The sequence below is a fragment of the Saccoglossus kowalevskii genome, chromosome 7 (assembly GCF_978046115.1).
Source record: "Saccoglossus kowalevskii chromosome 7, keSacKowa6.1, whole genome shotgun sequence".
Lineage (NCBI taxonomy): Eukaryota > Metazoa > Hemichordata > Enteropneusta > Harrimaniidae > Saccoglossus > Saccoglossus kowalevskii.
This window is the reverse complement of record NC_140647.1, coordinates 10607824-10631756: the sequence shown is the minus strand read 5'-3', so window position 1 is coordinate 10631756 and position 23933 is coordinate 10607824. Positions and strand designations below refer to the sequence as shown.

At 35.6% G+C, this 23933-nt stretch overlaps 2 protein-coding genes across 3 annotated transcripts in view; one reads left to right on the top strand and one right to left on the bottom strand.

Annotated features, from left to right (window-relative positions):
- The window catches only part of LOC102803121 (peroxisomal bifunctional enzyme-like), a 31872-nt gene extending 29309 nt beyond the window's left edge, over positions 1-2563 (bottom strand). For both annotated transcript variants that reach the window (XM_085501060.1, XM_085501061.1), the window contains exons 1-2: positions 2518-2563; positions 445-615 (exon numbers count right to left, since the gene is read on the bottom strand). In XM_085501060.1, coding sequence (XP_085357186.1) covers positions 445-515 — 71 coding nt within the window. In that variant the 5' untranslated portion in view covers positions 516-615; positions 2518-2563. The remainder of the gene's footprint in view (positions 1-444; positions 616-2517) is intronic.
- LOC102805251 (F-box/LRR-repeat protein 4-like) lies at positions 888-22367 on the top strand. The gene is made up of 15 exons (XM_085501771.1): positions 888-1037; positions 3247-3337; positions 4336-4468; positions 5328-5420; positions 8370-8470; positions 9309-9436; positions 9702-9842; positions 10355-10464; positions 11656-11765; positions 12881-13010; positions 13599-13691; positions 13900-14007; positions 15276-15362; positions 19988-20092; positions 20181-22367. The coding sequence occupies exons 1-15, from the start codon at positions 888-890 to the stop codon at positions 20308-20310; spliced, it is 1710 nt and encodes a 569-aa protein (XP_085357897.1). The 3' UTR covers positions 20311-22367.
- Positions 22368-23933: the final 1566 nt, after the last annotated feature.

Below are 23933 nucleotides of genomic sequence, written 5' to 3'. Positions count from 1 at the left end.
ACGCAGCATGTATTTGGGATGTATGCCAGCTATATTTGATGCAGCATCTATGTAAGGAGGAATGGCATTATCTATGACAGTTGCACAGATATTTCAACCAAAAAAATCAAACTCTAGTCGTGTAATAACTGTTCACGAACGATCAATCTTTTATAGAGCAGATTATAGTATTGATGTCAAAGGGGTGGGCCATTTGAAACTCTGGGAGGGGCGATGTCACTTTTTTTCTTCACTTAGTTTTGTGCTAATTTTTGTTTCCATAATGATTTTACCGTAATATTTTTTGCACTATGTGAAATAATTTTAATATTTTTCTCAGGAATTTTCCTTTGCAAAATGTTTGGTTTCAATCCTGCCACTCCGAGCTGAGTTAAATGGTCAACCCCTAATCTTTTAAATGACTTCCGGGTGTTGAAAAACAAATGCACGTAGCCACATTCTTACCTGAGAGCATTCACTGGTGGGTTGTTGATGGCGATAACAGCCACGGAACCAACTTTACGGTAGTCTGCCATTGCACCTGTTTTCCTGAAGATCGGGGAGGAAGAGAGCACACAACCAACGCTGTTTTGCAGACGTCAGAAGCAAAAGCACGAAGGTCGTTCAGAGCGCCCTCTATAAATAAATAAAAGGTCAAAAGTCAAAGTTCTTTGATACTGCAAGACGGGAGACGATAACACCAACGACATCGTCGATACTGCTTGATTTTACGTACCAACATTTGTGTCTTTGATCTGACTGCTAAAGAGACGTGATTTACTTGGTATGTGCTGTGTGTGATTTGTGTATTTGTACGCCGAGTTCGGTTGAAGTGATCAGGTCTGCCAGCTGAGCTGGTCAGTGATCGATCGTGACAACAAACACTAAAACCAGCAGCAGCCTTGGACATGGCTTCAGTAAAACAGTTTGCAAAGGAAGTCATCAGTTTCAGTTCTCAATACGGAAGTGAAACGAGTTTATCTTACATTGCGGCTAATCTTGCAGGAAGTACAAATATTCACCCTAATTATGGAGATTTCACTCAGGCGCTTGTATTTGTAAGTATAAACATGGAATTATTATTTAATAATTAAGGTAGCAACGAAGTAAAACTTGTAAAAAATAATCTGTGCTTATGAAATTATCTAAAACATGCTACTACAACAATCAATATATCACCTGAAAGATTATATATATATATATAGATACGCAAATATGTTAGTAATATGATGTACGGACATACAATTTAATTTTGTTTTTGTTTATTTCGACACATTGCTTTTTAACGCTTTCAGTTGGAGAACGTACGTCCGGCACAGGAGTTCATAACACTGCATGATACAGCATCATGTTTCATTTTATCTTTATCTTTCTTTATTTTTTTTTACTAACTACCGATATAACTAAATAACTGCAGGCTCGCTCATAACAGTCTGTTGTCATAGCTACAAACAAACTTACTTTTATTCCTTTATTACTGTAGACTGATAGAAAGATTGTACTTCTAAGGATGCAATAAAGATTATTATTATAATTATTATTATTATTATTATTATTATTATTATTATTATTGTCTAGTCATTTAGTCGTACAAAACAAAGGAGGATAAAGAAAAACCAAGATGTGATATTATCTAGCATATGTGTTACAAACATCCTGTGCAATTCACAGGTCATTTGTGTGATTGAAAATGATTGAAAATGTTTGAAATAGTAAAATAGTTCTTATAGTACATGTAACATGCTTAGTAATTTTTAGAGAATGACTAAATCACAAATCAATTTTACAGCAACTCTCAGAAGTATCGGGGCAGCTAATTTGCAAACTCGCTAACGAATCGGCCAACTGCTTGGGTTTTGACTAAACAGTCAGCTTTCAAATCCTGCTGGCGCCGACTCATGGTCGCGTCCACTCTGGGCGAGTCTATATTGCATTAGGGAACATAGAATGTTTTTACGTAGCCTGGTACATGTCTGGCTTCTCCGAATGATTTGCTTTGCGAGGCGTGATAATGTGGAAGTAGTTTTCCAGATCAGCCTGAGAATAGCCACAGTTATCTGCTGTACAAGTGATAATATTATATATGCAATTAATCTACTGATATTTACTATATGGAGGTAGCCATTTTGAACACTGATTGAAACTAAATAGTTGAGAAACAGTTGCCTACAAATCAGGGAGAAAATAAATCTTCACATTAAAACGATTCAATGGGGTAACATTAAACCAACCACTAATAAAATTAGACTTAGAGATTCGAAAGCCAACCGTTCTGTCAAAACCAAAGAAGCTAGCTAATTCGCTAGCGAGTTTGCAAATTGGCTGCCCCAATACTTCTGAGACTTGCTGTAATACATTTTACCCCTGTTGCAATCAGAATTGACATCTTTTATATAATTATGGATTTTAACAATTCCATTCGTTACCACTGAAAACAGATTATGTAACACATGTAGCATATTTAGGATGACATCCATTTCTTTACAACCAAAATATGATATCATTGAAGACAAGAAATGTATACAAGTTTACACTCACTTGTTCAGACAATTTTTGTTAGTGGTGTGTCTACAGTACAGACCAGCTTACAATCACCACTCTGTCCATCTGTACTGTCTGCTGTGATCTTTCCTTCTGTCTGGCTGACTATATTAATGCATAGATGTACATTTAAAGTGTCATATCGTCTTTGCATCATGTGTGGATACAATGAAATAAAGATTTATCCACACATGATGCAAAGACGACATGACACTTTAAATGTACATCTATGACCACCAAATAAAATTTCAATATGTACATGTACTGTAGATATAAATTAAAGCGAGAGGGTCGTCACCTGCAGACCCGCGGGAATGGAGCCCCAAGCGACGATAACAACACACGCTAAAAAAACGCAAAGGCTAATGGGTAGATGCTTGTTTGTAAACAATGACACGCTATATATAGCCATCTGACGCATGCGCAGGTGACGACTCCCCCGCTTTAACCTATTAATCTATTCATAACAACCTAGTTTGTATCATCACTACAACCATTTGTTAGTTATTAATGTTATCAATTTAAAATAAAAAATTGGTATAATTCGTTGCTGCTAACTTTTGATATATGCCCTGCATGACCTTGTGGAGCTATGTATGTTGGGTAAACCCTCGGATAAAATAAAATAGGACACAAGTAAAAGACTGATATAAATATTGACTTAACAAGTATATTTATATCTCACCAGTTACAAATACTGACCTACATTTATTTTTTTGTTGACAGCGTACTTATGGTCCATGGTGGCAGCAAGCACCATCAGCACTACAGCCTTTTTCGAAAACATCAGATACTTTAATCAGTCATGATTTTGTAGGTGAGTGACACATCTTTTCTACTACCTTTCAGATGTACAGCTTCCATTCAGCTGTCTTTCAGCTACCATTCAGCTACCATTCAGCTACCATTCAGCTACCATTCAGTTGTCTTTCAGCTACCATTCAGCTACCATTCAGTTGTCTTTCAGCTACTTTTCAGCTACCTTTCAGCTATCATTCAGCTACCTTTCAGCTACCATTCAGCTACCATTCAGTTACCATTCAGTTATCTTTCAGCTATCTTTCAGCTATCTTTCAGTTGTCTTTCAGCTGTCTTTCAGCTACCTTTCAGCTACCTTTCAGCTGTCTTTCAGCTGTCTTTCAGCTTCCATTCAGTTGTCTTTCAGCTACCTTTCAGCTGTCTTTCAGCTACCTTTCAGCTACCTTTCAGCTGTCTTTCAGCTGTCTTTCAGCTTCCATTCAGCTGTCTTTCAGCTACCATTCAGCTACCTTTCAGCTGTCTTTCAGCTGCCTTTCAGCTGTCTTTCAGCTACCATTCAGTTGTCTTTCAGCTACCTTTCAGCTGTCTTTCAGCTTCCATTCAGCTATCTTTTAGCTACCATTCAGCTACCTTTCAGCTACCATTCAGCTACCATTCAATTACCATTCAGCTATCCTTCAGCTACCATTCAGCTACCATTCAACTGCCTTTCTCTTACAGCTGTTCGTAAGTCATTCTGTTGTCAGTCAGCTGCTTTTACCTTGTTTTAGCTAACTCACAGTTGTCCCAAAGATGATATTCAGCCACAATTAGATGCCTTACAGCTACAATTTAGCTACCTTCCCCTTACATTCCAACTGCCTTTCCTTTACCTCTAAGCTGCCCTACAGTTGCTTTTCAGCTAACATTCAGCTGCCTTTTCTTAACCTTTCAACTATAGATCAACTGGCTTTCCACAATGTTTCATGTGCTTATCAGCTGGCTTCCTACTGCCTTTCAATTGGCTGTCTAACAGACAATTTTCTTATCTTCCATCCATTAATTTTGTTTATACAGAACTCAAGTTTCATGATAAAGTTTATCCTTCTGAAGTTAGAATATATGAAACGTATAACCCTGGTGCTGTGGTAAGGATATTAGCACTGAAAACAGTCAACGCCAACATTGAAGATATGCACACAACACCAAGGTTTGTGTTTGTTGTATAGCTTGTATGCACACAACACCAAGGTTTGTGTTTGTTGTATTGCTTGTATGCACACAACACCAAGGTTTGTGTTGGTTGTATTGCTTGTATGCTGGGAATAAATGACTTTAAATTACCATGTCAGAGTCCACTGATTGATTTTTCTTCACTTCTTGAAATCGAGAAGACTGAGGGATTTTTAATTTTACATACAACATTTATGCTTGATGAACATTTTTTGTATTTACATTCTGCCAATTCTAATTATACTCTCATCATGGCATGGGACCATCCAGTGCACCTCAAGTTTCAAATCGGGAAACCCTTTAGGTGAGATATGATAATGTACACACAAAAAATACTATTTAAAAATATGTGTAAACATTTTTGAATTGAACTATTTTTCTATCAAGCTTTTCCACACACTTGTAGATAGCCTAATGATGATTGTCTTTCTAGTCTCAGGCTGGTGTGATAAAATCAATTAAGTAATTTAAAGTGGTTTCTCCATCGCAACATGACGCATCACATTGAATTAACACATTGTTTTTGAAGAACAAACAGAAAAAAATGAAACAGTAACTTTTCTCCTTTTCTTCTGGGCTTTGTACATAATGTGGATGCCGATCATAATTTTACAGATGCATGTCAATAATTTAAATTATTTATTTTAACTTAAAGTTTGTTTTGATTGTTTTCTGAATTGCATTTCCAAGAAAGTTGTAAAAATGTTACTTGTGATTCACTTGCCAATATTTGTCTTTTCACTGTGTTTTACTACCAAGATAATTGGCATAACATAATTGTTTAACTGCTTTTTACCTTTTTGTATCATCACTTTTTTTGATTTCTATTGATACAGGTGGTATGAACTTTGGTCTGGTGCTCCCCAAAATGTACCACCACAAGCCAGGATATTCACACCATCACTCAATAAAATAGATTTTCCAACCAAGTAAGTAAGAACACCTCCATGAACCAAATACCTCTGTAAACTGAATACCTCTATGAATCAAATACCTCTGTAGACTGAACACCTCTATGAATCAAATAATTCTGTAAACTGAACACCTCTATGAACCAAATACCTCTGTAAACTGAACGCCTCTATGAACCAAATACCTATGTAAACTGAACACCTCTATAAACCAAATACCTCTGTAAACTGAACACTTCTATGAACCAAATACCTCTGTAAACTGAACACCTCTATGAACCAAATACCTCTGTAAACTGAACACCTCTAGGAACCAAATACCTCTGTAAACTGAACACCTCTATGAACCAAATATCTCTGTAAACTGAACACCTCTAGGAACCAAATACCTCTGTAAACTGAACACCTCTTGGAACCAAATACCTCTGTAAACTGAACACCTCTAGGAACCAAATACCTCTGTAAACTGAACACCTCTATAAACCAAATACCTCTGTAAACTGAACACTTCTATGAACCAAATACCTCTGTAAACTGAACACCTCTATCAACCAAATACCTCTGTAAACTGAACACCTCTATGAACCAAATATCTCTGTAAACTGAACACTCCATGAACCAAATACCTCTGTAAACTGAACACCTCCATGAACCATATACCTCTGTAAACTGAACACCTCTATGAACCAAATACCTCTGTAAACTGAACACCTATATGAACCAAATACCTCTGTAAACTGAAAACCTCTATGAACCAAATTCCTCTGTAAACTAAACACCAGTTCTCTATGAACCAAATATCTCTGTAAACTGAACACCTCTATGAACCAAATACCTCTGTAAACTGAATACCTCTATGAATCAAATACCTCTGTAAACTGAACACCTCTATGAATCAAATAATTCTGTAAACTGAACACCTCTATGAACCAAATACCTCTGTAAACTGAATGTCTCTATGAACCAAATACCTATGTAAACTGAACACCTCTATAAACCAAATACCTCTGTAAACTGAACACCTCTAGGAACCAAATACCTCTGTAAACTGAACACCTCTAGGAACCAAATACCTCTGTAAACTGAACACCTCTAGGAACCAAATACCTCTGTAAACTGAACACCTATATAAACCAAATATCTCTGTAAACTGAACACTTCTATGAACCAAATACTTCTGTAAACTGAACACCTCTATGAACCAAATACCTCTGTAAACTGAACACCTCTATGAACCAAATACCTCTGTAAACTGAACACCTCTATGAACCAAATAACTCTGTAAACTGAACACCTCTATGAACCAAATATCTCTGTAAACTGAACACTCCATGAACCAAATACCTCTGTAAACTGAACACCTCCATGAACCATATACCTCTGTAAACTGAACACCTCTATGAACCAAATACCTCTGTAAACTGAAAACCTCTATGAACCAAATACCTCTGTAAACTGAATACATCTAAAAACCAAATACCTCTGTAAACTGAATACATCTAAAATCCAATTACCTCTGTAAACTGAATACATCTAAAAACCAAATACCTCTGTAAACTGAATACATCTAAAAACCAAGTACATGTACCTCTGTAAAATGAATACATCTAAAAACCAAATACCTCTGTAAACTGAATACATCTAAAAACCAAGTACATGTACCTCTGTAAAATGAATACATCTAAAAACTAAATACCTCTGTAAACTGAATACATCTAAAAACCAAGTACCTCTGTAAAATGAATACTACCATGAAAATTACCTATTAGTGAAACCATTATTAGATTTTATTTCCAACATGTAAAGAACTATCAAACATAGCAGGATATGAAGAATATTATACTAAATATAAATGAATAATTACCTGGTAGACTAAAATTCACATTTTGTTATAATGTCACCTTTTCTAAAACACAGCAAAGAAGCATTGAACTCAAAGTAGTTGGTTACCATTAAAATTTATTGCCAGATTTTTTTTACTCTTACCATATGGCTTTATTTCTCACAAAATGCCCGTAGAAAGTATGGTCACCAAAATACTATTTACACAAATGTTTTTGTGCCATTTATGATTCGTTAGAATGGTAAAAAAAAATTGTAATATTTCAAAATTTCATTGGGGTACATATACTGAAATAATCATATTTAGTTATAAAATGGGTATTCGTGGTTATTGAAACATTCTGACATATCATAATTGTCATGCACTGACACGATACCAGTGGGGGATTGCAGTGGTTACCAACATTTGTATGTCCGACACAATCATATCAGAAGTACTGTTGTACATAGAAACATTCACACAGTGTTATGTTGAAGACATCATGCACAGAACCTAATGAACCTAATATTTAATTGATATATGGTCATGTGACCTCATAACAAGTCCAAAAATATCATATCTGGAACACTAATGCAGATATAAATGTTCATCCAGTGCGTGTAATAAAGATGTCTAGGATTCTGATATCTGTTAGCTTTCTTGTTTTTTATGAAACGATGCTTTATCATGAATTTTCAAGAAGACTCACTTTTCCATGATTTCAGACAAAACATTTTGTACCAGGTAAAAAATCCCCAAAGTGTCTAAATGAACAATTAAGTAAAACCTTTGAAACAAAACAAAATGTAATTATTGTTTTGCTCTTATTTAATATGTCAAATGCCTTTGAATTAGTTTGAGAAAATCACAACATTTGCAACCAGCATTTCTTATAGGTGGTTTGGTCAAAATTACACAATGTTTGTACTCAAAATTAAATTCTTTTAATTATTGGTTGCTATGGAGAGTACAACCGTTTCACAGTTGTCAGAAAATAAATCAATTTATTACAAATAATGCAAAACTCTCTTCTTTCCTATGAATTATTATTTCTGTTGTTGATATGCTGCAAAAAGAATCCCTTTTTCTTCATATCTTCTCAGAATTCCTAATCCTGAATGTGTTATATTTTATTTTCATCTCAGTATTATAAGACTTGAGTTCAACCAGTCACACTTGGAGTATTATACAGAGTTAGATGCCATAGAACTAGTGGGAACCTTGATAAAAGATCATGAGGGTACAGGTGAGTACTGTGATGTATAAATAAAATGACCAATACCTCAATTGTTTATCAAATGCCAATCTAAGTGAAGTAAAGTAAGTCTGCATAGTAACTTGTACCACAAGACACAAATTAGTCTATCATTCAATCAGTTTCTAGGTGAAAACATGCAGTAATACATAATAGCAATAGTAATAATAATAATAATAATAATAATAATAATACAGTTTTATTACACTGTAATAAAATTACAAATTCATTTTTGGCTGAAAGTAATAAAAGGTAAGGTAAAAAGTAAGTAAAAACAGAATGTTAAAATAACATAAGATTAGGTTGTAAACAAATTAATGTAGTTTGTGGTCAATGACATTCCTCCAGATTTTTAAAAGTAACGCACTCTATTGTTTGTTGTCTTTGGAAAACTGTATTGTTTTGCATTATATACATACATGCATTTGTATATATATACATGCTTTCATTTTTTAAACTCAAGTATATAAACGCCAAGAATTTCACTTGATGGCAGTGCAGAATGAATGTTAATGCTCAGTTTAAATACTAAGCAAATTTACATTGCTGGAGAAGGAGTCTGTTTTAAGACAAGTCTGATGTAGGTAGAGGCTCTAGGCTCTTGTATGTATTTATACATATATGGTCAGTGTGTACGTGCCTCAGTTGTGACATCTAAAGGCACCTCACCCTACATCATATTTTGATTAGCTTGTAATTTGCCAAATTTAATATAACCATACAGATCTGGTGGAAATATCATGGTGTACTTGCACGAACATTTGATATGAAATTATTCAAAATGTATTATTTAAGAATTATTGAATTAAAATATTATCTGTAATTTTAGATTTAGATGAAGCCTATGCAGTGCATATGATGAAAAATATGCAGTTAAATGAACAGTGTGATTTTGATGACATCATACATAGCGAGTTCCCAGCAGGTGGTAATAATGGCTTTTTTGATGTACTACCAGTAAGTATTGAATCAACTTCATACAATACATTGCTTTACTAGTAATTTCACAGGACCAAATTTTTACGAATTTTATTAGGGAGTTCAAGGAAAAATCATGGCCAGAAATATTTTATTGGGAGGTTATTAGGCAGTAACAATGACTTTCATGATATTTGCTTAAATCATGAACTACTAAATATTTCTAGCAGCACCTTATTTCATATCATTTTTGGCGTTTTATGGATTAATCCTTATTTACAATTTTTGCCTTCTTTTTGCACAGGGTGAAGTCATCCAGTTAATTTTAACTTATCTTGACATACTCAGTCTTGGGAATGTTGCACTGACCTGTCGATTGTTTTATAAACACTGTTATGATCCATTACAATATGTAGAATTAGATCTACAGTCTTATTGGACACAGGTGAGGCATTATTATCTTGACATACTCAGTCTTGGGAATGTTGCACTGACCTGTCGATTGTTTTATAAACACTGTTATGATCCATTACAATATGTAGAATTAGATCTACAGCCTTATTGGACACAGGTGAGGCATTATTATCTTCACTAACCCCACTGAAGAGGTCATTATAACCATCTGCATATTGCTGAAAGTTTACTGTTATTATTAATGCTTTGTTTATTCTCCATCACATTATAAAGCACCTGTGCTAAGTTTAGAATCTGTAGGATGTATTTGTATATTGCTTACTTAGTATTTTATCTGGAAAATTATATTTGATGACACAAATATCAAATAACAGTTTTGTTCATTTGTTATTAACTATCAATACATAATATTTCTGTGAAAGAAAACCCTATGCTTGTTTATAGCAAAGCATGTTGGGTTTCAGAATAAAAATGATTATGGGGTTTAGCTATTAAATCATTTTAATCAGAATTTTTATAATCACTGTTTATATTGTTTTGTAGATTGATGACAGTGCATTGGATGGCTTAAATAAAAGATGTCATCATTTACAACGACTGAATATGTCATGGACTGGCGGGTGGGGAAAAATTACTCCAGAATGTTTTTGTCGGTAAGAGTTATCATAAATGTAAACTCAATTTTCAATTTTATTTTGGGATCCATAATCTTTCGCACACATTTCTAAAAATGTTGATTAAGATCTGTTGACAGTAGCAAATGGCATTTATTTGGTCCATAATTAGGAAATTCTACAAAAATGCCCAACAGTGTTCAAAAACTTACAACAAAGTTGCGGTTTGCAAAATGATTAGGGTTTCTAGTCATGCACCAGTGTTAGAGCATGATATATGGTGTTATTTGAGAAAAAAAAATAACAATGAAAAACTTTATGCCTGAGCAATTGTTTGAGTCAGTGGAGTTACGTTGCTACATTGTAAAACAAAGGAAAGTGTTATTTAATTTGACTTAAATATTAAGCACATTTCTATATTCTATAATATTTTTTCTTCTTTTTTGCAGTATTTCCTTTGATTTTATTATTATGTTAAATATTATCAATAGAGGGCGCCGTTTAACTTTTTGTTCAATAATTTCAATGTTTAACATTTTCAATGAATTTAATAACAAATATCTACTCGAAATGTTCACTGATCGTGGTCAGTGCTGGTATTAATTAGGGCAAAACCATAAAGGAAAAAGAGAGGGATGTGCAGTCATGATTTCTAGCAATTTAACTAATCTAATCAGGTTGTGATTGGTAAATTTTGTTGATAAATAAATTAAAATTATGATGTTGATTTTGTGAATATAAGGGATAGGTCATTCAACATATAACAGCATGAATATCTTCACCAATTTTGTCGATGAGAGGGAGAATATAATCCTATATTATTTTCCTAATTATTACTGTGATATTCGTTCGTATTGATCTGCCCCATTTATAGTGTATGTAATGATATTCCCCCCTCTATGCTATGATCTGCCTGCCCTTACATATACAGGGCAAGCCATATGTAGTTGAACTATGTTTCAAATAAGGAAGATATTCATATGTATTCAATACGTTATAGAACACATCTGTATAACATTTGTAATTTCTATTGTCCCCACTGCCAGTTTTATGATTTTATAATTTATACTATTATAAAATAAGTCTTTGAAGAAAAGTGTGTAATTTGCATCTATTCAAATCAGCAGGGATCATGTGACTTTGTACATCTGAAGTCAACATATTTAGCGTTCTAGAATATGTAATGCAGCATGCTGAATTCATTATTACCCAGTAGTACTTTTGTTTCAGATTTGTAAAAAGTTGTGGCAGTGAGTTGATAACTCTTAGGTTGGCTTGTTGTCAGTTTTTAAATGAAGCTTGTATTAAATCCATAGCAGACTATTGTCCATTGCTGCAAGGTATGTTAATTGGGTAGATTGCTATCTCATATCCCTAGAGTAAAAACAATTTTTATCTGTGTTCTGTCTGTCAAGCATTTTGTTTTGTATGGCCGCTTTTATCTTCATGAGAAATACTATGAGTTAATAAATATTATTATACATCTGTCACCATAACGCCATTAGTTACAGTGTGCCGTAATTTTGCGGTATTTTACGGGGCATTTTTTCATCCTACCATATCAGGGAATGCAAATTCCAAATTTGGAATGATTACGCACGTAAGCGTCCTCTGATAATAAAAACAAACATGGCTGCCCTAGGGTTTGACCAGACCCCACACAAGGAAGTTTGCTAAATATGTTCTAAACATTTTGAATTTTGACATTCCTATGATGTATTCCTGGGAGAAACAGATGTATAATAGTAAGGTTACTGTAAAATGACTAATTTTCACTGGGTTTAAATTTCACTGATTACCATTTCAGGCATATGCAGTGGGTTTTAAATTCACGGTTTCGTCATTTAGATAATGTGTTCTATGCTAAATTTTACTAATTCACTGGGTTTTAATTTAGCGCATTTTTCAGTCAGCGAAATAAGCTAAATTAAAACCCAGTGAATAATTACCCCCTTTACAGTATTATGAGGATACTCTAATATGCACTCATACAGTACGCGGTGGCATCAGCTGTGCGTCGGTCATTACTCCCACTGTACTGTCTTTGCGCATACTTTTCAGTATCCTTGTAATATCCTCATATTATCAGTAGTATTATTCATTTCAAACCACAGATTCCACTGTAGTTGATTATGGATGAAATACTTATTTGTTTAAAATAATTAATTAATAATTACATATATTACATTCATGAATAATTAATTACATTATTGGCTTCATGAATAATTAATTACTATATTGCTTTCATGAATAATTAATTACTATGTTACCCTCATGAATAATTAATTACTATATTGACTTAATGAATAATTAATTACTATAATATTGTCGTCATGGATAATTAATAAATATATTGCCTTCATGAATATGTTATTACATGTATGGAATATATTAAATGTTTTGAACATAAGAATATTTCCAACCATTTCATTTTTTTATCTATTTTATGTTACAGAATTAAATTTACAGTCTTGCACTTACTTAAGCAATGATGCATTGCGACATATAAGAAGACTAACTCATTTAAATACATTGAATCTCTATAGAAGTTCCATTGGTGACCCAACGTTAATAAATATTCTAAGGTAATACGCACTACACTATGTTGTACCTATACATAATGTATACATTACTGTTCCAAACATTTTATATTATACCATACATTTATAGCTGGTTTGTGTACATGTATGTAATAATCCAGTTCCATGTACAATTTTAAGGGAAGTCTTCACAATTGGATGCAGGAATGAATCTAGCAAGCAATAAATTGATGAATACATTAACACTGTTAAAACAATGATTAATGACATCTTTTTCAGGGATTATTAATTTTGACTAATCAACAATGACTTTAATTATCCAATCATAATTGAGATTAAGTTTTCCTGCCAAAATCTATGTTTAGTTGTCTGTATGTAGCATTATTTAGGGAGACTTAGGAAATGTGATTTAGATAAAAAAAAAAGTTATTAGACACTTTTTCAGAATGGGGCAACCATCTCAAAAGAAAATTCTCAATTTTCTCCCCCATTACAAAGTTAAACCAAATTCTGTATTTCTGCATCATGCATGCAATATATAGAATATCTAGAAAATAGTAGTAGGTAATTTGATTTCCTCTACCATTTTCACATAGTAAATTATCCTACATCAATGTGTCTTAATCTCTGCAGTAATTTACCTGATCTGGAACACCTCAATCTTGGTTCATGTGTTAATTTGACAAGTTTGGATAATGTGGTGACAGAACTTTGTGGTAATTGGAAGTAAGTTCTTACCTTATATATATCTATATATTGTTATTCTTGACTCTCATGAAGCATTTAACAGAGGTTGACCTTAGTCATCTTAATGAAATAATGTGTCACTTGTCTGTTTATAAGACGTGATTCCAAAGTGATGTGTCACTATGTTCTATGTTCTAAGGAAATAGTAGAAATAAATTATTGATTTAAACTATTGTATTTATTTCAGAAAATTGAGATCATTGGATTTATGGAGAGCAAAGACAATATCACATATAGGCTTGAGAGCTTTGGCTAACAACTGTCCACGGTTAGCTGAACTGGATCTAGGATGGTGGTAAGCATACATGTATATCATACCATTGTTGTCTGCATGATGGCAAATGTTTGTTTTAAGTAAAATTATAAGTTCACCATCCTCATTTTGCTTATAACAACTTTTTACTTTTAATTATCTGTATCATCGTATATAAAGTTTAAGGCATATGCAGGGGTAAATGTCTGTTCTTGTTGTTGTTGTCGTCGTTGACTCCATCATAAAACTTTTTCTTGAGGTTACAGTTTTTATCCAATTTCTCTCAAACTATATTAACCTGTTTGGGGACTCAGTCGAGTTCGATTTTAGTTCAAGTTCTATGTATATTTTTCAAGATATTGGTTAAATTTCATCTAAATTTTTCTTCTTCTTGTGGTTACAATAACTCAAACAATTTTATCTGATCATTTTAAATATTGAGAATCACTATGAAATGTCAAGTATGTTCTATTTTGATCTGAATAGCAAGTGCAATTTTCAAAATATAGGATAGAATTTGGCTGAAATAAAACATTTGTAGAATTAAGTGAATTGAATTGAAGCATATTGTATGACTATGTTTCTTTATGTTCTAATATACAAGATGTAACATCAGTGCACAATTTTGTATGTTCTAATGTACCCTGAAACATCACATGTGATATCAGAATCTAAAACTGCCTCTTAATGACCTGCCCCAGCTTGTCAATTTCAAAATTAGCAGAACATTGTGCATTAATCAATCAGGGATCGTTAATTTTGGCAAATCAACAATGACTTTATTTATTCAATCATAATTGAGTTTAAGTTTTCTTGCCACTATCTGAAAGTCATATTAATCCGTGTAAAATCTATGTATTGTTGTCTGCATGTAATAAACGTTGATGCTGTTTTACATTCTACTGGTCGTACCTATTTTTAGAGACTATATGTGATGCACTATAGCATATCATAAAAATGAAAAAAGTGTATGAACAATGCTGTGATAATGTTGAACCTAACATACTGTAGAATACTTTATTTTCGCTTGGAATTTATTTTCGCTATTTTCGCTGAAGGGATGATTTCGTGAAAATAAAATCCAGCGAATATACTTGTTTTCCTATATTTCACATTAAACTCATCAAAAATCAGTGAAAATAAATTCCATACAAAATGCCTAAAAAGCCTTTTCAGCAAAAATTAATTCCAGCGAAAATAAAGTATTCCACAGTACTGCATATTAATTAATTGTCTTACAATCTTCTAGATGAGTGCTTCATTACTTGTATAAATCTCACATGTTGTGTTTTATTTGTTGATATCCACAGCAGTGAAATCAACTCCAATACTCAGTGTTTTATTCATCTGGTACAAAACTGCACAGAACTCAGAAAACTATTTCTCACTGCCAACAGGTAAGTTTATATGCACAGAACTCAGAAAACTATTTCTCACGGCCAGCAGGTAAGTTTACAAGCCGGTAGGCTGGTTGGCGATCCGCTCCGATCAAAAACAAATAACATGTTTTTGGCTGTTTCCATGGAGGGATATAAACGTGAAGCTAACGTCGGTTTATAACTAAATGGGCCCATATACGAAGTTCGCAAACACCATTCAGTTTTTAGAAGTCACTTAGTTTATTACTAGGACGTATTCTGCTGTTACATTTATTATTTCCAACTGTTTTGCGATAGTATTTTCTAGAATGAAGGCAGCATTTACAGTTCATTCAAAGTTCAAAGTTGCGTTGGGATTACGTTGATACAGTGTAACAATGTTGGCGACGGCGATCTCTTACCAGTGTGCAACGTAGTTGGCTGATTACATAGTAATCTGAGGTTAACACTGCTGGGACGACCACACCTGTCTACTACCTACATATCATGTTTTCACAGTCGTAGTTTATACTTAACACCTGACCATGGGGTTCATCTGCCTCACCCCGTTGCCAGTCTTTTGTTCAATGTTATGTTTTAATTATCACCCTCATACTTATAATAATCCTCTTTCTGCATTACACATCCAGTCCTTTGTTTCATTGCCATGCTTTGTTATTAAGTACACATTCCATAACCTGCATTCTTGGTAACCAATCATATTTTGTATATTCCATAATCCTCCCATCCCCAACCAATCAATTCTTTGCATCTTGGTTATTTAACCACTAGACCAAGCATTCACTCATCAGTCATATCACACTTGCTTCATTGCTAGCTGTCGAACGATTTTTCCCACCCACCCACCGCAAAGTCTCTGTTATTCACTTGATTCTCAGTATTATACAATAAAGCACAGGGGGGCTGTCACTGCAGCATACACAGCCTTGCTTGGGTACCACGGTGTTCTTGCCGCAGTGTTAGTCTAAATTGTGACTCGTACGGTGGCAACAACTCTTACGACGCCTACTTGTGAAGTTGCCGTAGTGACCACCAACACTCAGGTACCACGTTGTTCATGTCATGATGTAATTCAAATCTGCGAATTGCATCATGGGGTCAGCCGCTATGACGCCTGCACGTGAGGGTGTGATGCTCCCCCCATACCTACCTACCGGCATCCTTGTCTCTGTGTCATTTATTTTGGTCTCACCCCACTTGATTTAACTATGGTAGTCCCATCAGTGTTAACCAAAATAAAAATCATGGTCATTTGAACACTGCTATTACAAAACCACAGTCAGCCGGCATCGGTGTCGCTGGGTGTATATGATAGAGGGAAGTTGTGCAACCAAATTTGCCAAGTTCGCAGTTTTTCGCCAATAAAAAAATAACATATACACTCAGCGACACCGATGCCAGCTGACTGTGTACAAAACTGGTAGGAGGTAATACATTTGGGGCGAAAGTATTCAAAAATCAGTTTTTGGATGTTGCAATGGCAGTGGTGGGCCAGGATTTTTTTCCAATTAGTGATGGAACGACCTACCTGTGAAGTATGAACAAAATCAGCCGAGTCGAAAAAATCACAGAGGAGTTAAAAGCCGTTGCTGGTGAAAAGTTACCCCAACTTTGGGGTCAAATAACTCTGTAATGAAAAAAGATATAAAAATTCAAATAGTAATTTTGTGCCCACACTCAAGCTGAGTAGAATGAGCTATGTCTGAACTGTTTTATCCCAAATTTGTAGGAGGAGATACATTTGGCGCAATTATTTAAAGCTATCCAAAAATCAGTTTTTTGGCTGTTGCTATGGCAATGGTGGGCCAACATTTTTTTACAGATTTTTCCTAATAATTAATGTGAAGGTGTAACCTACCTGCCAAGTTTGAAAGAAATCGGCCAAGCCAAAAATATCACAGAAGAAATCATACGTGAAAACACTGGAAATCACACACACAAACACACACACAAAACGACAAAAGTAATTATAAGGGCAATCCTAGCGGAGTGGATCGCCAACAAAACGACAAAAGTGATTATAAGGGCAATCCTAGCAGAGTGGATCGCCAACAAAGCGACAAAAGTGATTATAAGGGCAATCCTAGCGGAGTGGATCGTCAACAAAACGACAAAAGTGATTATAAGGGCAATCCTAGCGGAGCGGATTGCCAACAAAACGACAAAAGTGATTATAAGGGCAATCCTAGCGAAGTGGATCGCCAACAAAAGTGATTATAAGGGCAATCCTAGCGGAGCGGATCGCCAACAAAACGACAACAAAAGTGATTATAAGGGCAATCCTAGCAGAGTGGATCGCCAACAAAATGACAAAAGTGATTATAAGGGCAATCCTAGCGAAGTGGATCGCCAACAAAACGACAACAAAAGTGATTATAAGGGCAATCCTAGCGGAGTGGATCGCCAACAAAACGACAAAAGTGATTATAAGGGCAATCCTAGCAGAGCGGATCGCCAACAAAACGACAAAAGTGATTATAAGGGCAATCCTAGCGAAGTGGATCGCCAACAAAACGACAACAAAAGTGATTATAAGTGCAATCCTAGCGGAGTGGATCGCCAACAAAAGTGATTATAAGGGCAATCCTAGCGGAGTGGATCGCCAACAAAACGACAAAAGTGATTATAAGGGCAATCCTAGCGGAGTGGATCGCCAACAAAACGACAAAAGTGATTATAAGGGCAATCCTAGCGGAGTGGATCGCCAACAAAACGACAAAAGTGATTATAAGGGCAATCCTAGCAGAGCGGATCGCCAACAAAACGACAAAAGTGATTATAAGGGCAATCCTAGCGAAGTGGATCGCCAACAAAACGACAACAAAAGTGATTATAAGGGCAATCCTAGCGGAGTGGATCGCCAACAAAAGTGATTATAAGGGCAATCCTAGCAGAGTGGATCGCCAACAAAACGACAAAAGTGATTATAAGGGCAATCCTAGCGGAGTGGATCGCCAACAAAACGACAAAAGTGATTATAAGGGCAATCCTAGCGGAGCGGATCGCCAACAAAACGACAAAAGTGATTATAAGGGCAATCCTAGCGGAGTGGATCGCCAACAAAACGACAAAAGTGATTATAAGGGCAATCCTAGCGGAGTGGATCGCCAACAAAATGACAAAAGTGATTATAAGGGCAATCCTAGCGGAGTGGATCGCCAACAAAACGACAAAAGTGATTATAAGGGCAATCCTAGCGGAGCGGATCGCCAACAAAACGACAAAAGTGATTATAAGGGTAATCCTAGCGGAGTGGATCGCCAACAAAACGACAAAAGTGATTATAAGGGCAATCCTAGCGGAGCGGATTGCCAACAAAACGACAAAAGTGATTATAAGGGCAATCCTAGCGAAGTGGATCGCCAACAAAAGTGATTATAAGGGCAATCCTAGCGGAGTGGATCGCCAACAAAACGACAAAAGTGATTATAAGGGCAATCCTAGCGGAGTGGATCGCCAACAAAATGACAAAAGTGATTATAAGGGCAATCCTAGCGGAGTGGATCGCCAACAAAACGACAACAAAAGTGATTATAAGGGCAATCCTAGCGGAGTGGATCGCCAACAAAACGACAAAAGTGATTATAAGGGCAATCCTAGCGAAGTGGATCGCCAACAAAACGACAACAAAAGTGATTATAAGGGCAATCCTAGCGGAGTGGATCGCCAACAAAACGACAAAAGTGATTATAAGGGCAATCCTAGCAGAGCGGATCGCCAACAAAACGACAAAAGTGATTATAAGGGCAATCCTAGCGAAGTGGATCGCCAACAAAACGACAACAAAAGTGATTATAAGGGCAATCCTAGCGGAGTGGATCGCCAACAAAAGTGATTATAAGGGCAATCCTAGCAGAGTGGATCGCCAACAAAAGTGATTATAAGGGCAATCCTAGCGGAGTGGATCGCCAACAAAACGACAAAAGTGATTATAAGGGCAATCATAGCAGAGCGGATCGCCAACAAAACGACAAAAGTGATTATAAGGGCAATCCTAGCGGAGTGGATCGCCAACAAAACGACAAAAGTGATTATAAGGGTAATCCTAGCGGAGTGGATCGCCAACAAAACGACAAAAGTGATTATAAGGGCAATCCTAGCGGAGTGGATCGCCAACAAAACGACAAAAGTGATTATAAGGGTAATCCTAGCGGAGTGGATCGCCAACAAAACGACAAAAGTGATTATAAGGGCAATCCTAGCGGAGTGGATCGCCAATATGCACTGAAAATAATAAACTGGATGTATCAGTATATCTCAGGACCAGAAACAAATGTATTTTTTTTTCCTGGTAGACTGACTAAGCCATGACAGTTACTAGTCCTTTTTTTGGAGTCCGAAATCAGGGACTATTAATTTGGGTTTCTGTCCTGACCAGGTATGATGACTTGTATAATGGCTGGTGGCTAACTAGTTCTCATTTTGTTTTTATTCATGTCCATGCTGTATCCCCACTCATATATTGCCCTATTCAGTTGAAAATTTACATACAAGTACTATTCTTTTAGGTAACACCATGCTATTTTGTAATTCAATTCAATTTGTCGCATTGATGGCCATCTCTGGTGATGACATGAAATTTCCATGGCTGTTCTACTCTCCCACACCCTCTACCTGTACTATTATATTTCTGTGTTTTACAGGTCACTGAGTGACGCTGACATGCACGCTATAGCTGATAATTGCAGACATCTTGAACAATTAGATATATTAGGAAACAGAATGGTCAGCTCAAATAGCGCACACAGGTAAGTCATCACGTTTTTTGTTAAAATATAATTTTTCATATGCAGCTACCTGTCTTTTTAGTAAACTGTAATTGTTTTATCTTTACAGAATACTGGAAAACTGTAGGTCTCTGACAATGTTTGATGTCTCATTCTGTCTGATGCTGGATTTTATCACCATATTGGATTGGAAAGAAATTTTCCCACACGTGTCAATTCAGAAAAGTTATACACATTAGAATGGACAGAAGAATATTGTAGTTGCTGGTTTACAATTATTATTTGTAAACAACTGTCATTTGTTTGAGGGTATTTATGCAAATTAGGTAAAATATGCAGCCACGTTTTGTGGAAGTCAATAGATATTACCTTATGTATGACTTCTAAATGCTATTGTTGTTGAATTGAGATAATTTACAATACTACCTCATTGGCAACATGCTTGCATATTTTCAGAAGTAATTATTGAGAAATTGTTATTCTCATTTTCCTCTCCCGAAGAATGTACAGGATGTGTGACTTTTATAGGGGTTCATGCATAAGCATACAGTAATATTAGGAAACAAATTAGTGTGGTTAAAAATTCAAAGATTGGATCTTTTAGATTTCATGTGGATATGAATAACTATTTAATGTAAATGGTCATGAGTTAAGTGATACTTTCAAAATTAGATATTAAATTATAATTAGATTACGCCTGTATTGAAGCTTGATTCATCTCAACTGACTCAAAGTATATTTTTTTACTTTTCAAAAATATAAGCTTGTTGAATGATGGGTGAGGATGATATTTAAACATGTCCCTTTTCAAAAAAGTTATCTTGTTAGATTTTCTTTCTCAAAGGGCCATTGTGGATAACAATATGGTGTGATTTATCATGCAATAAACATGTTTTTTTGAGAGAAAGCCTAGCAGCATCATTTAATGCAATAATGTAAAACACAAATATTTCTGCAGTATTTCATATTGAAATATTCAGTAGTGAATAAATGTTGTTTAAGGGTGTTGTGATATTTTCAGTTAACACAATTCTATGATGCACCTTTATGAGAAAGAATTCTCACAAATTTAAAGCTATGACAGTGTTTAAACTTGCACATATGTAATTTTTTTTTATTTTTTGTTAAAGAAGAATTGTGTAAAACTTTGACTATTTTTGAGCTTGCTTAAATAATTGATTGTGTATTTTTTATAATATGGTTTAGTGAACTGTAACACTGATCTTTCTGATCCTTCAGTCCCTCTAAAGTATGAGAAAAATATGAGATAAATATATAATACCACAATATGTACTTTTACGTTGACGTCAACAGACAATTGTGATGACTGTCAGAGTTTATTTTCAAACCGAGCCGTTTTGACGTCAAACTAAAAGAAAATATCGTGGGATTATATGTAAATATTCGAAAAGCTCTAAAATATAATAATTTAGGTTCAGCTTATTAACTTTGTGAAAGAATCAGCCTGTAAAGACTTATTCTGGAGAACAAAAGAGCTCACATAAAATCATCAGATGCCTTAGGTATGGTTACATCACGGTTATTCTAGTTACCATGGTTACATGTTTTGCATGGTTTCCCTGATATTTTCATATTCACTCATGGCATATCGAATGTACTGTAACATGCACTTATTTCAAATATACACAAGAAATATTCATGAATTTAGTAATTTTTTGTAGCAGAATAATGTAATATTTTTCTCTGAGATGCCAAAAAGGGTTTTACAGTGACTTGTGTGTATTGTTATATACATGTACTTACAAACACTCAAATTTTATCAGATTGCGAAAATTTACAATATTTAGAAAGAAATTGGTATTTATTTAATGCGACCTACATATTGTTTATGAAATTTTTTAGTTCAAAATATTTACTATACTTTATTGTTATTTTTTTAAATTTAATAATATATGTACAAAATATTTTTTTAAAATTGTTATTTTGTACTTATTTATTTATAGATTTGCTTTGTGTACATTTATTTAGGTTAAATTCAATTATGTAATATACAGTGAAAGTTCATTTTTATCATCAATAATTCTGTTTTCAAAATAAAATTTGAAAGCATAAATAAATAATATATATTATACATATGTAACAAAACATGATTAAATCATCAAAATCATGGAAAATCGGCTATTTTCAAAATTTGTTAATAATGGCAGAGAGTGAATGGAAATAATTAGTGAGGGTACTGTATTTGCTTCATTAGGAACGCATATGTAATTCATACATGCAGTGCATTTACACCAAAACGTTACTGTATTTAGATCATTAAAATATGACCATAGAATCGACTCTGTTAATTTGTGCATATGCTACAATATAATGTTTTGTGGAATTATGGTACATGTACCTGTAGTAAAGATACAAAAACATGTACATAAAGAGAGAGTGTCAATCAAGTGTATATTCACTATGTTCAATTACCCACCATAGACTCTGGTCAGTCAAAATGACTATTTTGAACTGTAGGTATTAATTAGCGATTTTGACGGTGATGGAGAGATAGAATCTAGGTCAGGGGAAGCCCCACAAACCCACATGACTGAGGCCACATGGCGGCCATACAATCACTCTTTCTTTCATCTCTGCCTCGTTGGGAATGATTCTGAGTGGGTTTCTGGCGTGGGTCGTCGCCGCAGCCGCGGCATCCGACATTCTAGCTGGTAGGATAAGTTTTTCTTGTCTTTTTACCCTTGTGACGTTTTCCCCTTTGTGTGATATGCACAACAAAGAAATTAAAACCCGGCGCCACTACATAACCACATGTTGGTTTCATGGCGGCATCTTTTACAACTGTAATTCGTTTCCCTCATGCATGTCGTCCTTTATTTATAATGTATTTAGAAATGGATAGATGCGATGGCAACACCAGAGGCTCGCCGCTGGTATTATCCCCTCAGTTTTTAAGGCGGATCTGCAATCAGTGTACACAGAACTTGCAGGAATGGAACCAGTATGCTAAATGCTACCGTTGTATCATGTGCGTTCGGGGTTCGGGTGTCTGCCCAGAGAATATTTGCAATCACTGGGGTTCTGAAGCCTGGGATTCTTTCCAGCAGTATGTAAAAATAGCCGAGACTGACAGCGTTGCTCGCTCGCGAAAAGGTCGCGCGGCAAGTGAGTGAGTTGTGCGTTGGCATGAGTGATAAGTCCTCGCGCTCGGCTACCGGTTCTCATACCGGGATACCAAGCAAAGGGCCTGATAGTGGGGGTGCCGATGTATTTCGGTCTCCCCCCGCTGATCAGAGGGCATCTGCACAGTCTGTTTTTTCAGGCAGTGGGTTACTCAACTTTACCGGCAACAGCGTCGCTGTGCCCCTGGGGTATTTCCTGCAATGGGGCCCGCGCTGTGTCTCGTTGTGGATCCATCCTTGCACGGCGCCGGTTTTGCCGCTGAAATGAGGGCATTGGTCGAAGGACTGTCGGGGCAAATTGCGTCCCTGGCAGGCAGAGTAGACTACCTGCAGGCGGAGCGAGCTGTCTCCAATGCGGCCTCTCAGCGGGCAAGTAGGAAGAAACACAGAAAGCACCATTCACATACTAAACTCGTCTCTTCCAGGGAACACCCCGTTCCCAGCCATGACCCCCCTGCTGATTCGGGGGAGGCCAAGGCTCAAGCTAGTGGCAACAGGTCTCCTCGGGAACCTCAGACACATAACACCAACGGGGACACTGGTAGCCAAGGCTTCGTTTTCGGGGCAGAGTGTTCGGGTCAGGACATACATTGTACCCCGTATGTTGTTACGTATGTCGGGAGCTTGGCATTCCGGGGTGCGGCAAATAGGTCTATCTTTGGACCATCCCACAGCCGAAATAGCCTGGAGGTTACCCACTGGGGGATCTGCCACTCCGT

What these genes read in the sequence shown, in the direction of transcription:
- LOC102805251 (XM_085501771.1), top strand. Translation starts at nt 888, where the DNA reads ATGGCTTCAGTAAAACAGTTTGCAAAGGAAGTCATCAGTTTCAGTTCT. An exon ending in GATATGCACACAACACCAAG is followed by an intron (nt 4,469 to 5,327) that starts GTTTGTGTTTGT and finishes CTATTGATACAG; the next exon opens with GTGGTATGAACTTTGGTCTG. An exon ending in CTATTTCTCACTGCCAACAG is followed by an intron (nt 15,363 to 19,987) that starts GTAAGTTTATAT and finishes TGTGTTTTACAG; the next exon opens with GTCACTGAGTGACGCTGACA.